Genomic DNA, 18,309 nt, shown 5'->3' with positions numbered 1-18,309 from the left:
GGGTAGGGATCCATCAGGATAAAAAAACATAGTTCAGGTCAAAGTATTGTTAATATGAACCCCTTGATATGGTTTAAACTGTGTGCTTCCTCTCAGAAGCCAAAGGAAATGATTCAAACCATGTGTCAAAATGCAGTTTTTCAGTTTTCAAATCGAAAAGCTCTTCAGAGAAGTAAATTTAGTTTCCACATATATTTGCCAGAATTTTTTATTTCCCTCAGAAAAAAATGAAAGGTACAGTCTAGCTGGTTGGTTTGTTCATTTGCCTTCTAAAATTCTTCCTATGGCCTTGATCATTATATTTAGAAATAATGATACAGAACTAGATCGTAGCGATCAGAACCTTCCCGGTACGAGGCTATTCTCAGACTCGTCCTCAGACAACGGTGGAAGTGGCCTTCACTCTTTCAGATGCTTGTTCAGGTGGTACTGGGGAAAGATTTTGGGCAGCTCTCTGGAGACTAAAAGGATTAAAGTTTCTAAAAATGCTTAACTTAAATCAGGTGGATATTTAGGTGCCATAAAAATCCAACTTAATTTTTAGAAAGGCTGAAACTTAGAGTATCATGCCTGAATTCTTATACCAAGAGCATTTGTTCCAAAAATACAATTGCTTTAAGAGGTATAAACTCAATTATAAAATAAGCCATGGAGACTCAATGCACAGTACAGGGAGTGTAGTCAATAATATTGGTAATAACTGTGTATGGTGACAGATGGTAACTAGACTGAAAAAAAAAAAAAAAGGAAATTACCTTTAGGAGATGAAGTCCTTGGGGGACGGTTTGTCATCTCTCATCATCTTTGTTATGAAGTAGATCAAGAACAAGGGAGTGTCACCCACATTGTACACTTGGCCACACATATAAACCAATTCTCTAATCTTATTACTATATAGTACAAAAACGACCCACGTATAAATAAGCATTTGCTTTATTTACTCATCTGCATTAGAATCAAATGAGATGATAAACCTGCAGGGCAACAGGCGATTCCATTTCTGACATCAGAGTAACATTTTTCATGCACGTAACAGAAGTTCTTGTTTCACAGTGCAGCTGCTGTAAGTTAAATTGATTCAATTTAATTAACAATTTTAACAATACTCGGTGCCTACCTGTGAATACAGCACGATACTTACTAGGCATACAAAGGAGGTAAAAGGCATGATCCCTGCTCATAGGGAGCTTCCAATCTGGAGAGGAAAGATGATCCATGCATTACAGGAAACAATAAGAACTGTTAAAAATCACAGGAAAGTCTGTATAAATCATAGACTCTGAATTAAAGACATGAGGGCCCAAGGAAACCTACTGAGGAGAGAGAGATTTGGGAATGGAGGCCAATCTGGAAAACTGGACCAAAGGAAGTACCTCTTGAATTTGTATCATGGCAAGTGATGAGCAAATGGATTGGCAGAGGAACAGGAGATCATTTCACAGCCAGATCAAGAGTGAAGAAGGAAAAACTCAAAAACATGGAAACAAAACCCAGCAAGTCAACTGCAGGAAATGGCAGGCAAATTGGCTTAGCTCTGGAAAAGGACGCTGTGGGTGGATGTAACTGAAGTCACACAACAAGCCTGGCTGAGGGCACTGATGGCCGCTCTTCAAAGTCAATTCAAACTTTGAACAAATACTAACGCTTAAACACATCCATAAACTGAGCCCCCCCACCCCATAAAAGTATACGTTTTCCCAACCTTAACAAAAAAGCAAAGACACATCGTGGAATATTAGAATCTAAACTCAGGCAATGTGATCATTGGAGGAGGTCACGATCAGGCTGTGAAGAAGTTGCAATCGTGTACAACTGTCTTAAAAAAAAACAAAACAAAACTCACAAAGAGGTAGGTTGTCTACGAACCATGTACTTCCTCAAGCTGAGAGAACGTCAACCCTGTGCTACTTAGACCTCTATTTCCCTTAGTGTTTTTCTTTTAAAAAGCCCATTCCTTTTCATACTGAACCCACCAGCAAATAAAGAGTCTTGAGTGTACAGTTGTGGGAGCCCTGGAGGGAGAGATAGGAAAAAAAAAAAAATGGAAAACAAGATGTTGGTTTTAAACTGTGAGTTAGTGAATAATTATAATGAATACTTTATAAAAATATTTCTGAACTCTGAAGGAAAAAAAAGGGTGACATATCTCTGTTCCAAGGCAAAGAATACTAAGGCAGAAGGAGTCTATAACACGGAAGTCCATATGAATGAAGTATTTTTAATTAACCCAAATGGTAAACCAGAAACCTGTTTTGCTGAATCACATTCACTCTTAAACTCAGTTTGCTGGAAGTGATGTCAGGGAAACCAGGGGAGAAAGTGCGGGTGCAGGAGCAAATCCCTTCATTTGGAACAAGGTGGAGATTGTCCCTGCTGAACTAGGACTGACAAGGCCTTGACTGACCAGCATGACCTTGACAATCCATGAGGGTTGGAACAAGGGAACAGCAACTTCACGATGCTTGTCATCTTGACTTTTACATGAGTCATTGGTTTTAAACAGCAAGGTGAGGAGTACTTCTGGGTCCCAGCGTGTCTATGAAAGTTACTGGCCACCAGCAGCCGCAGCTGTTCAAGAGAAGGAAAGAGAGAGAAGAGATGAAGAAGCAAGTGACAATTTAGCTTTCACAGTGCTTAATGTTCTGAAAGAGGTGATCTGAAACCCGTATCTTCCAAATGTGCCCCACACTGCTGTAATATTTAGTATTTTTATTTTCAAAATATTTCCATATTTCTTATTTTTCAGGATAGTGAAAATGAGAGTTCTGCTCTTTTTATAAAATTTATTCGGTACTATTTATATAATTAATATAAAAATGCACCCTTTTAAAATTTTTCCAGTAAAAGAATTCCTCATCAGCCAGTAGGAATTCAGTCGGTATTTAGCGAATGATGGTTATGTATAAAGTTCCATAGTAAATTCTGAGAAAGCAACTATGAATAAGATAGTCTCTGCCTTTACAAAGGTTGTACACATTTTTAAGTACAAATTATGGGAAAATATCAAATAAATAGCATGTAATAGGATTATATCATTATTTAAAACAATAAAGGTAACAGTAAGCTTTAACTAGAATTCAGATCTTAAAAGTCAGAACTTTTCCTCACTACTCTAAACACTCATTTGCTCATGTTAAGTTATAGTCACAATCTAGAGCAAATACAAGAGCAGAGAGGACATGTGTGACATATTTGCTTCCAACTCTAAGATGCCCAAGGGGCTCACTTTGGCTTTAAGGACACACAGAAACCAAGAGTGAAGGGATGGAAAAATATATTCCATGCAAATGGAAACCAGAAGCAGGTGTAGCTACATTTATTTCAGACAAAATACATTTTAAGCCAAAAATGGTAACATGAGACACAGACCATTATTATGTAATAATTACATTATTATGCAATGGCATAATATATTACATAATACTTAATTACATAATAATTACATTATTATGTAATGATTAAAGAAGACACAAATAAATGGAGAGATCACTCATGGTAATGGATTAGAAGAACTAATACTGTGAAAATGCACATACCACCCAAAGCAATCTACAGATTCGATGCAATCCTTATCAAAATTCCAATGGCATTTTCAAAGAAATAGAAAAAACAATCCTTATATTTGATGGAACCGCAGAAATATCCCAAATAGCCAAAACAATCTTGAGAGACAACAAAGCTGGAGACCTCACACTTCCTGATCTCAAACTATATTGCAAAGCTATAGTAATTAAACAGTACAGTGTTGGCATCAAAACAGACAGTAAGATCACTAAAACAGAATAGAGAAACGGGGAATAAACACACACACATATGGCCATTTAGTTTTTGGCAAGTACTAAGGATACACAATGAAGAATGGATATTCTCAATAAATAGTGCTGGCAAAACTGGATATCCACATAAAAAAGAATGAAACTGAACCCTTAAAACATACACAAAAATCAACACAAAATGTAAGACCTTAAACCATAAAACCCCTAGTAGAAAACCTAGGGGAAAAAATCTCCTTGCCCTTGGTCTTGGCAATGATTTTTGTATTTGACACGAAAAACAAAAGCAGCAAAAGTAAACATTAAACTAAAAAGCTTCTGCACAGCAGAGGAAATCATCAATGAAATGAACAAGCAAGCTATGGAATGGGGGAGAATATCTGTAATTTGATAAGGGGGTTAATATCCAAAATAGACAAGGAAATGAAACAACTCAACAACATAAAAACCAAATAACCTAATTTAAAATGGGAAAAGGTCCTGAATAAGCATTAATTCAAAGAAGACATACTCGGGGTCAATATTTGTACATGAAAAGGTGCCCTGAGATCACTATCAGGAAAATGCAAACCAAACCACAATGAGATAGCACCTCACACCATCAGGATGTCTGTTATCAAAAAGGCAAGAGACAATCAATGCTGGCAAGGATGTGGAGAAAAGGGAACCATTGTGCACTGTTGGTGGGAATGTAAAGTGATATAGCCAGTATGGAAAACAGTACCAAAGTTCCTCAAGAAATTAAAAATAGAACTATCCTATGAGCCAGCATCCTACTTCTGGGATATATATCCAGGGGAAATGAAATCATTAATTTGTGTTCCCATGCTCACTGCAGCATGGGAGGATGAAAACAACGTAAGAGTCCATCTACGGAGAAATGGATAAAGAAAATGTGATATGCGTATAATATCATAATAATATAATAATATTCAGCCTTATAAAAAAGGAAATCCTGCCATTTACAACAATGTGGAAAATAAAATAAGCTAGACAAAGGAAGACAAATACTGCATGGTATCACTTATATGTGGAATCTGAAAAAAAAGAAAAAAAGTCCAACTGATGAACACAGAGAGTAGCATGGTGGTAACCAGGAGCTTGGGGGTGGGGGGGAAAGGGAGAGACTGGTAGAAGGGTACAAATTTTCAGTCATAGGATGAATAAGGTCTGAGACTATTATATGTAACACAGTGAACTACAGTTGATGATACCATATTATATAATTGAAATTAGCTAAGAGAGTAGAACTTAAGTCTTTTCACCAAAAAGAAAAAGGTAAATATGTGAGGTAAGGGATGTGTTAATGAACTCAGTGATGGGAGTCCTTTCATAATGGATATGCGTATCAAAATGCACGTCGTATGCTTAAATATGTATTATAATTTCATTTGTTGAAGCTGGAAAAATTAAATGCAATTAAAGACACAAGTAGCTTAGTAATGAAAAAAAAAAATCTAAGACAAGTGTAATACAAGGACATAGCACTGGAAATTGTTACATCTGCTCCTGTTGCCATAAAGGTCAGCCAATGTGGAAGGAGTAGCGTTGAAAGAACTACAGAGAAATGGGGCTCAGCTCTGCTCACTTCTAAACTTGGGGCAAAACATGGCCTGAAGCCATACATACCACTCTCTTATTCATTTGTGCGGACTAATGAATTTACTTATTTATTTTCTACTTAAATCCATTTGGGTTGGGTTCCATTACTTACATAGGGGGAAAGCCCTGGTAATGGTAAAAGTTTTAAAGTTAAGAATGAGGGTAAAGTTTGAAAAAATTTTCCCTAAACTTCTTAGACATCACTTTTCCATGAGGAATGCAGAGCGTATAGGGGATCTTGGCAAATAGGCGTATACCTTACTGGAGTGTATTTAAATTAAGGAGGTTACCAAAAAAAGAGATTAGTGATTTAGAAAAGACTCCAGGAAATCAACAGTGGTGGGTTCAGAAGAGCCTAATGGTATCTTCCCTGTGTATCCATCTATGTATAAAAAGGGTCCCACTGAGAAGGAGAGACTCTGCATTTGTGTCTATTTTTTTATATATAAAAGATTTTATTTTTATTTATTTATTTAAGAGAGAGAAAGAGAGCATGAGTCAGGTAGAGGGGAAGGGCAAAGGGAAAAGTAGACTCCCTGCATAGCAGGGATCCCAACACGGGCCCTGATCCCAAGACCCTGAGATTATGACCTAGGCAGAAGGCAGACACTTAGCTGATTGAGCCACCCAGGTGTCCCTTGTGTCTATTTGATTATGACTATATGGATGTCATCTTCATCTTCTGTCAACTTACAAAGTCACCTTTCCATTACTACTGCCAAGTTTACATGTTTGAATTTTCCTTTCTCTTGCCTTTCCCCCACTGGAAAACAACCAAGCCTCCTACAAATGAGGGCTAAGAGGGTCTCAAAAGGTGAACAGTAAAAATTGTGGCATGACTCACTCACGGCTGTAACACCACATGCATCAAACCCCCCATTTAGAGAGGGGGGGGGAAGGGAAGAGCATTTTTCTGTAGGGGGAAAATTGCAATCATCAACATTCCTCCAACCTGCTCGGGCAGCTGCCATTTTCTTGTTGCGCAATTTGTTCTCCAAAGCTTGCTATACAATACAAAAAGGAAAGAAGAACATGAGCTTTCCTGGTATTTCCTACTACTTGCCATTAATAAAGATAATATGTTAATGAAATAAATTATATCCTACCTGTTTCATCTTCTTTTTTAGATCCAGATTTGCTGCCTTCTGGCCCTTTGCAGTAGCATTGAGGTAATAGATGGTCAAGCTACATTTTTAAAATAATAAGATTTATGGTTATTTTTTAGTTCGAGTCTTCTTAAATTTACATTCACTAAATCATAGAACACTGGGGCACTGGAGTGAACTTTAAGATATTTTCTACTCTAATCTTTTATTGTACAGATGAAAGACTGAAGTACACAGAAGTAAAGAAGTACATTTGGGACATGATTACTAGGGATGACCTGGGAAGATGGGACCCAAGGGGGTCCTCTTCCACAGCCCGGCATTCTGTCTACCATACTCCGCTGCCTAACTGTAGCTTCTTCTTGGAAATGTACTAATATCAGTTCAAATCATAATTGAAAGTAACACTTCAAGTTGACATTAATCTCCTGAAGCATAGGGAATGTGTAGAATAAAAAAACTGACTTTCTGCTTTAAATTTCCTCCTTTGGCTTTTATAGCAAAGAATATAATCCTCCTCATCATAGTTCACTAACATGGGTTTTTTTATTTCCACAGAATGTATTATTTGCATTTCTCCCTTCTTCGAAAAGAAAATGTTTTATAAAGGAATAGTCCTAACTTGTAGTTGACATTTACATTTCTAGAAAGAGCAAATTCCAGCCAAACATTTGTGTAAAAATAAATATGTTCATCTTCATTTAAAGCAAAACAAACAAACAAAATGCAGTTAAAAGAAAAAAAAAGGTAACTGGCATTGCTCTTTGTTGCAAATAGCTAGATACTAAACACATTTCCTCTACTCCCCAACCATGCCAGATTATATCCTTTATGAGCCATCTGGTGCTAGCAACACAATTATTGATATGGTTTAGCTGGGTTTGTTTATCTCTTATATGAGTGATGGGAGTTTGAATGCAATTATGTACATGAAAGCATTTGGTATACTATTTGGCATGAAGTAGGTGCTCAATAAATGTGTGTGTGTGTGTGTGTGTGTGTGTGTGTTCGTAGAAAAGTACCTGGATTTGGAGGATAAACCCAAAGACCTCACAAGTCACTCGTAGTTCTGGAATTCTCTAGTGTCCAAAGGAATGAACCCGGCTACAGAGAAGTAACCTGAAATCTACTCAGTTACCCAAAAACCATCCAAGCTGATGTAATATGATCCATTGGGGAAATTCAAAATGTGTATAATGTGTAACATTCTCTAATTAAAGGTAATAAAGAGCTAAGCCAATTGCATGAGCCCCATGAACTGGAAGATGAGATCTCAGGATTCGAAAAATCAAGTCAGCAATAAACTGAAATTGGGTTTTAAATCAGAACCTCAGAACTATAATCAGCCTTGCAGGACATCTATTTGACCTCGTATCCTGCCAGCTTTTCACTACACAATCTGTACCAAGGGTTGGCAAACTATAGTCTCCGGGGCAGAAATGACTCCCAGCCTGTTCTGCATGGCCTATGAACTAAGAATGGTTTTTACACTTTTACATGGTTATTTAAGTACTTATATAATACCCTCAATTTTGTCGTTTGACCCATCCAACCTACTTTAACTAGGATTTGCCCTTTAAGAAAAAAACGTGCCGACCATAGGTATAGACCAACCCTGCCAAGTGACTTCGAGATCTTCTGTATATTCTGTATTTTCCCATTCATCCCAAACTCAGTGTTTGGTGCTTTAAAGACTTAGGGGGGGGGGGGATGAGAGATGGGAAATAGGACATGGGTTTGAACTGACTTATTAGTCACTTGATTTGGGGGTAGATCTTCCTTGTCATATCAATAATGGGATTGATGAGGCCAACCCTTTCAGGTTATAGTGGAAATTAAATGATTAATGTATAGGTAGTGCCTGGAACACAGGCAACGTTAGTTCTTCTTCCACACTCTCAGACAGCTTGTTAAATCTTTGATCGGTGGCATTAGAACAATGTTGCTCCTTTGCTTAGAAATCAATCTCTCAGTAAGTTAAGACGATAGTCATAAAATCTGACATTAAGTTTTGTTGGGTTTTATTTTTTTAATATAGGATCTCATTTATACCACTAAATGGCCTTGACTTTTAAAAACCAGGTGATACTTCACGTGGTCCCAGAAGCCACTGTAACATGAAAACTTGGAAAAGAAAAATCACTTCAAGGGCCATCTGGTGAAAACAGGCTGCATCCAGCAGGTCAATTTCTAACACGTGTGCACCAGAGACTACTACCAGATTCTGAATGCCACCCCACCAGCAAGGTTCTCTAAAAAATAACGTAATCTGCTTTACTGTTGAATTATCCCCCTGGGCTATTAGCTCGCCCTCAGAGAAGGGGTCCTACGTAAAGAGGTTGGATTTATTTTCAACCTACTATTACCACTTTGCTATACTATACGCTTTCTTACCTAGGGAAAATCACTTTAATGATGACACCCGTCGTCTCTGATGTGGCTCATGACCATGACCATGACCGACCATCACAAAGACGATGCTAACAACTCGGCCCAGAACCCGATTCATGTACTTTAAATCATTGTTTTCAGAAGATTTCTTAGTTTCACCTTTTTTAAAAACAAATTGCACCCTTTGCATCAGCTTTGTTTTTAAAGTGTTTCTGAGGGTGGTTTCCTACTTGCCTCCCTTGACTGAGAGAACGCAATGGTGGTTTCAGACTTTCTATTTGAGAGGGCTTCAGGGGTTGAAGGAAGGGCTAGTGCACTTTTTTTTTTTTTTTTTAAGCTCTTTGACAGTAAGCATATATTTTACCTCAGAATGTAATTTTATCTCTGTGGTGGTCAAGAGAAGCCAATGAAAGTTACATGGAGACAAAAACCCCCTCCCAAGTTCCCCTTTGGATACCACCTCTGACTTTCGAAGGGATAGACTAAGTGACCTTTCCAAGACCCTTCTGATTCTCTGATTGTATTACTGTGGACACATACTTACTGATGGCCTTTCAGGGACAAGGACATGGTACTTTCTAGAACCCCTTAAACCCTTAGTCCTAAAATATAGCCAATAGGGCCCCCAGAGGGAATATTAACTCAGAGGCTCATCATTTCTATGTGTTCCCAGCCATCTGCTTTATGGAACAAGAGGTGGGGGCCAGGAGACTGGGGGAAGCTCGATGTGCTGATTAGATCTAGCATTTAGCATTTATGTTTCCCTTGCTTTAGCTGTTTACTGATAATTATTTTGGTTACTTGGGAACAAATCTTATAATCCTAGGCAGGCAAAGACAGATGCAGATGGCTATGAATTACATCCAATAGGATTAGAAAATGGCTCATGAATTTCAACCTCTCACCACCATGTAATTCAGCCCTGAATTTGGGGAGGTTACAGCACAACGCTTAGAGAGCGTGGGAAAGCTTTAAAAAAAATAATAATAAAAAAAATAAAAATAAAGCTGAAATTTACAAGGAGCCATTCTTCATTACAAAGACCCTGTCTATGAGTGGAGAAGCACATACACCATAACCAAAATGATAGCGAGGACCAATCCAGGATTAGAAAGCTGCCTCAAGATCTTCGCCATCCAGCTTGGGAAATCATGCTCCAGTGTTTCTCCAATGACTTCGAACATTCTATTTTTGCCGCTGGGAAAAAAAAGAGGGGCAGGGAAGAGAGGTTTATTTACAACCTAGGTAAAAACCATGACGACAGCAAGAAAACTAGAAATCTTTCTCAAACACCACCTCAGGGCTCTTTCAGGTTGGGAACCTAATGTTTAGCTCCTGCTCTGGGCACTCTGACCTCTTATTGTCAACATGTGGGTGAGGGAGGAGACATGGTATCCCAACAGAAACACACAGTTGAGCAATTAGGAATTTAACCACAGCATTAGGAGAAGGTTTTTTAAAGCTGTATTTCTAAGATTTTGATTGAAATATATTTTATAAATAGCTCATAACTCTACCCCTCAGCCCGCTGTCCTTGTTGGGGAACACTCCCTCTGGGCTGAATAAATAGTGCACTCGATTGTTTAATTAGCCTTGGAAATGAACATAAAGAAGAGCTTAACGGAATAAAGTCCACAAATAATCCAATATCTCTCCCATGCAATAGCTGCTATCTCATTTCCCACAGACTGCTTTCATGGGAGTTGTTAATAGGTAGCCACACTGAATGATGAGCCCTTTCTCTCTCTGCCATTTCTTGTGGACAGGCCCTAATGACTGCAGGCTCAGTCCCACTACAAGGAACAGAAAATGCGAAAAAAAGGAAAATAAGCCTGAAAAGTGTAAGTCCTTAATGGGTTTGTTCTCAGCCCATTAAGGTAAGAATCAAACTTTGTAAGCTAGAAAAATGAGAGCAGGAAGTCTGTCTTATCTTAGTACATAATATTCAGAATTATAAAGTAACGCCCATCATGTCAAGCTATTTTTTTCTGTATGTGCATATTGATTCTACTATGAAAGCTGTAATTCTCAGAAAAGAAGATTAGGTTATTTATCGCCAAGTGGTATGTATCTTCAGAATAAAGTTTGGTATTACACTTCATATTCTGGTTTCACTTTTGTTTTTTGATCTTTATACATTCTCACTGACTAGACAAACATGAACCACAAGTTCCAGATTTTTTTTTTTTTTTTGCTCATGGTCTAACTAATAATAGCTTTTGAAAGACTGAGAGTAACCCCAAGTATCTATTCAAGAGTTAGTTACTGAACTGCCCGGGTGTAAGTTTTGCTTCACAAATTACAAATCTGCACCTAGCAAGACCTGTCTGTATTAAGGAGGAATGTAGCTTGCAGGCCATTCAAGATTATATCAGTTTATTCTGCTAAGATTTCTTTGTCCTCATCCATTCGAACTGGTCATGCTTTTCTCCTAGACATGGGGGATACAGCTCAAGTGTACTCCAGCGAGTGAGAGGGGTACACGGATGGCACAAACAGTACACACGCACACGTGCACACACTAGGTGTGCAGGTCCTAAAGTGAAGTGATCAACCAGCATGCCAGTGTCAGGCGGCAGGACACGACTCTCCTCAGGTGAGACGGCTCGAAGTGTGTGGGTCTGTGCCCAAGAGATGCCCCAGCGTGGGCATAAATTCTGTGGGTGGAACTGGGTGAGGAAGGAAAAAAGGCCAGGATGGCCACACCACCTGGAGGCCAGCGGAGAGCTCAGACCTCAGCTGGAGTTGGTGGGAGGAGCCACAGGCCTCCAGGTGGTCTGCGCCCTGGAGTGAAGAGCCAGGCCCCAGCCCCTTCTCTCTGGGTCAGCTGCTCGGAACACGACGGTCTCCAGGTGACGCAGTGGGGCAATAGGGTTGGCAGCTATTCCCTGACCGGGCTGACTAACGACCAGCAACTTTGGGTGGGATATTTCTGCTTGCCTAAGAGGCAAGTAAGAACAAAGAGGGGAAAGAGAAGAGAGAGAGAGATGGAGGACTGGTCTGAGGAACAGGAGTGATAGGGCCATTTCTAACCCAGGCATGTCTCGATTATGGAACCAAGGCCTCGAAGATCCTCATGAGCCTCTTGCTCGGGGGAGGGCCCAGCATGTGCTGTGAGGAAGGACACAGGCAGGCCCTCCTCAGAAGAGGGTGATAATGGGTTCCTCTCAGGGTTCCTGGCCACCGTGGCTACCGTTTACCTGCATCTCCTTCACCTCAGGTAACACCACACCGTGACTACATGACCTGCTAGGAGAGGAGGGGAGGCTGTGTGCCACCGCCCCAGGCTAAGGGACGCTCCCCATTCCCTGGGGCTTAAACTTCAAGGAAATCAGGAGTGGGGTTATTGCTCCAATCTCAAACACAAAAGGGGCTGGAGGAATGTTGGGAGAAAGAAAAGGCAAGGGCCTGAAGCAGCAGAGTCCCCCGCAGGACCTCGGGGGGGGGGGGGGGGGGGGGGGGGGGGGGTCTGGTCCTGCATCTTAATGGGAGTCCAGATCTCTTACTTCTATACAAACTAAAGAAGCAACTACTGATCCCTAAAAATCCTTTTTTTTTTTTTCTGACAGTTTAGCCAAAGTGTGCCACATCCAAATATCCCCAGAAGTCCTTTTCAGTCTGCTGTGATTCTATGGTCAGATGAAATGACACTGCACATAAGGTCCTACGGGCATAGCTCCATCCACCCTGCATTAGAATTCTATGAGCAGACCAGTCTTGCCAGGGGACCGAGAGCTTCCAGGACCAGAATCAGTGTCCATTTTACTCCTACATTTCCTCTAATGCTTAATGCATAGGCAGTCGTTATTCTTTCATTACTTCAAATTACCGGCCAACACTCTGCTGTGTTTAGACTCACATAGTTGAAAATATTCTATCCCCAACCTCAAGAAGCCAGCAACACTATTAAAAGAAACACACACACATAAAGTATAATAGCAAATAAATAATATAATAGCAGTACCACAATGTAAAACAGAAGTAAATATAAATATAAAAGTGTCACGATACAATATAAATCTGCACTTATTGTACGATCTGTTATTTTTAAAAGCTGCATAAAATGAAAACCAGAACACAACATGCCGAAGTTGAGAGTTCTTATTTCAGTTGGTAATCTTTGGGGTTATGAGCAGTGTTTATTTTCGTGCAGAAACGTTTCTATAGTTTCCAGGTTTTCTAGGATAAACACACAATACCTTTGCAGTAAGATGAAAATACATACAAACATAATTACGGTCATACTGACATGGAGAGAACGGAGAACCTAGGGAATTAGAAATTGTTCAGAATTATTAGCGAGGGGCTGGGGGAGAAACATCGTGTCAGCCAATATGGTAGAGCAATTAGAGAATTTTTTTCTTAATTGGGACACCAAATAAATAGATTTTACCTTGCTGAACTGTTTAAGGTAAATCCACTTAACAGTGTATTGGAATAATCTTCTGGAAAATTCACACTCTTTAATCAGCTCTCAGGAAACCACAACAAGCTAGAATACCTCATCAAATTGCTTTACAGAATGGGTCTTCTTCCAAGGTATGGAGCCACCTTACCTGAAGAAAACATACCTGTACCTGGGAGGGATTAGCCATCACTGTGTCCCTTGTGGGGCCACCCATTAACCTACCTCAAATGCATGTTTGCTGCCCACCCAGCTGCCACATAGGGTCAGACTAGACAGGCTGAGCAAACCACCCCGAACTCAGGATCCCTAGGATGGCCAAGCCGTGAGGCTCCTATTAATGCATGTTTTCTCACCTCATTCCTAGTTTCTGGGCAGAGCAAGCCTTTTAAACATTTAAGTCCAAACAAAGCAACAAGGCATACTTTTTTTTTTGCTCCTAAATGAGGAAACTGACAAGAGAAATAGACTATTTAAGTAAAATAGAAATACCCCTTTCCTGACATGCTACTGAAAATATGTAAAATTTTCCTGATCTCAGAATCTCAATACATACGCAGAAATTTTGCCTAAGTTTGCCAACTGGAAAACACTTGGTCAAAATCAGAGAGTATGCCTTAGATACAATCTCATCTTTTTTTTTCATTAAGTTCATAGTAACTGTGTGTGATATAAAGAGAGGCATGGTACAGGTCTAGCTCAATGCTATCTTTCATAGGAACCTACTTGTTCCATCCAGCTCCATGTGGACCTCGTGGGGTTTCCCTTCGTTTGATATATTTTTCTGAGAAAGATCGACTCGCAACTAGAAAGTTAAAAGCATATCTAAAACTCAACGTGGATATTCACTTGCATGGGTAATTTGCAATTAACGGAAGTCTTTGAACGGCTTATCTGGTGAACTTTATACCCTGAGATTCATTAGACATTTATTAAGACCAAGCTCTTCTTCAAGACTGCAATTTCATATTTAGTCTCCAGATGTCACTGTCTGCATTATTTATTTCAGCCCAGGGTTGGGGGAGGGGAACTGATCAGGATCTGTCAACATCAGCTTCCTAAGTATGACAGAACTCTAGTAGTTTCTGCCCTATCAGCTGGCTTAACATTTTCCTTTTTTTTTTTTTTCCAGTAAAGCAATAACTCCTCAAACTATTGTTAGAGTGAAAATTCCTTTATACTTAAGTCTGTGAGCAATGAAATTTTGACTTTAATAACTTGGCATCTGACAACAAGATTGGCTCATGCTTCTCACCCACGTGGCTTTTCACGTTCACGTTTCTTTCACTTGGGAAGGAGAAAGAAATCAAATGCATGCTGAGCAGTGACTCAACAGGCAGAGATTCTTTGGGGGGACTTGTGGTAGGTTCATTTCATTTCTTTTTTTTAAGAGAGAGGGGAGAGGAGAGGAGAGGAGAGGAGGAAGAGAAAGAATCTTAAGCAGGCTCCACACTGGGCAGGGAGCCTGATGAGTGCAGAGCTCTAACTTACCACCCTGAGATCACCTGAGCCAAATTCAAGAGTCAGACGCTTAACCAACTGAGCCACCCGGTGGGGGGGAGGCGGGGTCCATGATAGATTCATTTCTTTTTTTTTTTTTTTTTTGGTAGATTCATTTCTAAGGCCCTATTTAGGGAATGAAATATCAGTTCCTCATATCCCAGGGACTTTGTTTCCTTTGTCACAGATAGAACTTGGTCATAGAGAACTGGAGAAAAAGTCCATTTCAGTTTGGATCAGAGAGACTTACTGACTTTTCATTACTGATGTGAACGATTTATCCTTGTTATTTTGAGAGATTATACGTGCTGCACATTATCCTCAATGTTTTACTGGCATGTAGCATTATGGATTATAAATGTGTGACCCACTTTATATTCATAATTATCTAATAATGATCCCATTTCTACATAGCTTGTGCAATAATCTACTTTTAATTAATTATATCCTATTGGGCATGACCTAGCAATAACTTCTGATTTTTGGACGTGGTGGCCTAGTATCAGGAAAATTTTCACATCCCCACAAGCATAATCATTAAACCTTGCTCTTTGCTACCCTCTTATGACTCTGATTTATTGTCCATATTTTACCCAGGTAGAGCCCGGGTGCACACAAATCATCTTCCCTTTTATGATTCCCAAGTAAGAAAATTGAGGGACTTGCCTAAGAATCTCCATGTTACCTCATGAGCCTGACTGCCCAAAGAACCACATTTCTACAGACCAAAATGCCGCTGTTGGCGGGGAGGGGGCGGGGCAGGGGGAAACAAAACTCATAGGAGAGACTATTCCTGGTTCCACGCCTGGAAGAAAACAGCATTTTCAAAGGCCAGTACCTGAAGGGGCCACAGTCAAAAGATGGCGGCAGCGACACGATCATGTACAGGACGGGCATGGTGGACAGGAAGAGGATGAGCAGTAGCATGCCCAGGTAGAAGTTATTCGATCTGGAAGCTTTGAAGACCCTGGCCTCAGGGACGTTGCAACACATCACGGCCCAGCACTGGAAGTACATGGATGTGTGGAGTCGAAGGATATTGATGCCTGGGAGGCTAGGGGCGAAGAAGGAGCCCATCCTGGAAAGAAAAACGTGCCTCTGCTCAGTCCCAGTCTTCTCTTCGTAACAGAGTCACACAGCACCTGCTCACATCACATCATGTTTAAACGTAGCGTGGCGTTCGACCCACAAACCCGTTTTTATAAATAAACTTGACTGGTCAATTTCCATCTTCTGTGCACATTTTACCATCTCCCCATTATCCAGGAATTGCCTATGGGATTCTCGCATGGCAATTATGCCGTTGACTAACGGTATCTGCTCTCATTAATAACCTTAAACTACACCAGAGAAAACAATGTATCACATGTTTTTAATTTTTTTTAAAGATTTTGTTTATTTGACAGAGATCACAAGTAGGCAAAGAGGCAGGCAGAGAGAGAGGGAAGTGGGCTCCCTGCTGCGCAGAAAGCCCGATGCGGGGGTCGATCCCAAGACCCTGAGATCATGACCTGAGCTGAAGGTGGAGGCTTTAACCCACTGAGCCACCCAGGCGCCCCTGTATCACATGTATTAAGTTCTCTCTTCTACTTCTCAGATTTCCCCTAATACTCAAATCATTGATTAATAAATTCAGAAATTTAACTTCTCTTTAATATAACTGCCCCTGAAAGCACTTACTCTATTCAAATAAACTGTACATCTAGATTATTTTTCTCATGGCTAATTAATTTTTGCTTAATGGAAGAGAAAAAATTCAAATTTATCTTTTTCTGATGCTATTCTCTATTAGCCATGTAGCTATTATGGTGTTTTAGAGCTGATGTATTTATGCCAATAACAGAGAGTGTTTTCTTAATAGTCTATAGGAACCTTTATGTGTTTGAGATGAAAATTCAACACATTCATTTAATTTAATTTAATCTGTTTACTTTCTTACTTCAGAAAGAATTTTTGTCCTAGAATTTCACTGCTTTGTGCATCTGATTTTTAGAAACTATCTTTAAATGCCACTTTTAAATAGGAAGCATTCAGGTGAGGTCACTTTTACTTGCTGGTTCAGTTGGTGATTTCAACAAAATAAATTAAAATTTTCTTTGAAGAGAAAACCTATTAGCATCATAAAACCGTATTAATAGCAAAGCATTGGTCCAAAACCAAAAAGAGGATAGATGTACACTTATTTTAGAAGAATAAGCAGAGTCCTGTCTTTCAAACTGTCCCAGCTGTAATAAAGCCCTAGGCACTTCTGGTTAGGCTCAGCATTTTATATTTCCTGGATATGTAGCTGCTTTAACTAATCCATCACAAATTTGGTATAAATATGGGGGGGGGATGGATAGGAGACAAGGGGTGAGTTAGATGAAGAAATTGTTTTCTGCTATTTCTGTAACTGAAATGATTCAAACTAGCATTAAACGATTTCATTAAAAATTGGAATCTTGCTGGAATTTAGATCGTCTTGTTGGTAGGATTTCATACAACAGATCTAAATGATAGTTTAACATACTGAATGGATGGGGCACCTGGGTGGCTCAGTGGGTTAAGCCTTTGCCTTCAGCTCATGATCTCAGGGTCCTGGGATCAAGCCCCGCATCAGCCTCTCTGCTCAGCGGGGAGCCTGCCTCCCCCCGCCTCTCTGCCGGCCTCTCTGCCTACTTATGATCTCTGTCAAATAAATAAATAAAATCTTTAAAAAACAAACAAAAACATACTGAATGGACCAGCGACTCTGAAGGAAGCTAAGTGATTTTTTTCTTTTAATGGTACAAACTTCAGATGCTGATCTAGCCATGCAGGTTCATCAGCTATAATACATGTACCACTGTGATCTGGGGAGTCGACAGTAGGGGAGGCTGTGCGTATAGGGGGATGGGGACGAATGGGAACGCTCTGTACTCTCCACTCAGTTTCTCTGTGAACCCAACACTGCTCTAAAATAGAAAATTTATGAATTAAAAAAAGGTAAGAAGATAGACTTTGGAACAGCACAGGGTATCTTTATTATAGGAGAGCAAGAGGATCCTCAAGCCTCAAGAATGGGACCAGAATTACATAGTGCTCCACTGTATCCTCAAATGCCAGTATTAGTGATGTGAGATACTTGTGAATCATTATACTTGTTCCCTTCTAAAAGGCAGGCTTGGCCATGGGATTTATTTTGGCCAATGAAATGGTAATTATAATGAGGTGTCACTACTAGAGACACTGAAAGCCTTGTGTGGATTCTGTTCTCATCTCTCTGCTCTCCTGTCCAGTGATGTTCCAGATGGACCCGATTTTGCCAGTCTAGGAATCCACGGTGAAAGTAACTTGCAAGGGCAGAGCCCTCTACCAACCCACACTGGGCATGTAGAGAAAACAGGAAGTAAACACTTCCCTTTGGAAGCCACTGAGATTTGGGGTTCTGCTGAACTGCTGCATAAGCTAATTTATCCCCAGACACAATTCTGTACATCGTTTAAGATGCAGACTTACCTAAAGCCGCATCTATTTGTACCTCTATGTGTACCTGCTTCCTTCACCTGGATAC

General features: G+C 39.9%; 1 protein-coding gene across 2 annotated transcripts in view; it reads right to left on the bottom strand.

Moving 5' to 3' along the window:
* Window positions 1-936: 936 nt before the first annotated feature.
* Window positions 937-18,309, bottom strand: part of TMC1 (transmembrane channel like 1) — a 147,037-nt gene continuing 129,664 nt past the window's right edge. Inside the window, exons 11-15 of one of the 2 annotated variants that reach the window (XM_047700539.1) lie at window positions 15,616-15,855; window positions 9,944-10,069; window positions 6,482-6,560; window positions 6,224-6,379; window positions 937-2,568 (exon numbers count right to left, since the gene is read on the bottom strand). In XM_047700539.1, the coding sequence (XP_047556495.1) occupies window positions 2,344-2,568; window positions 6,224-6,379; window positions 6,482-6,560; window positions 9,944-10,069; window positions 15,616-15,855 (826 nt within the window). In that variant the 3' untranslated portion in view covers window positions 937-2,343. The remainder of the gene's footprint in view (window positions 2,569-6,223; window positions 6,380-6,481; window positions 6,561-9,943; window positions 10,070-15,615; window positions 15,856-18,309) is intronic. The other variant, XM_047700537.1, reaches the window with a different exon arrangement.

Source organism: Lutra lutra, chromosome 13 (genome assembly GCF_902655055.1).
Source record: "Lutra lutra chromosome 13, mLutLut1.2, whole genome shotgun sequence".
Classification (NCBI taxonomy): Eukaryota; Metazoa; Chordata; class Mammalia; order Carnivora; family Mustelidae; genus Lutra; species Lutra lutra.
The sequence above is the reverse complement of the archived record's forward strand: the minus strand, read 5'-3'. Positions and strand labels throughout refer to the sequence as shown.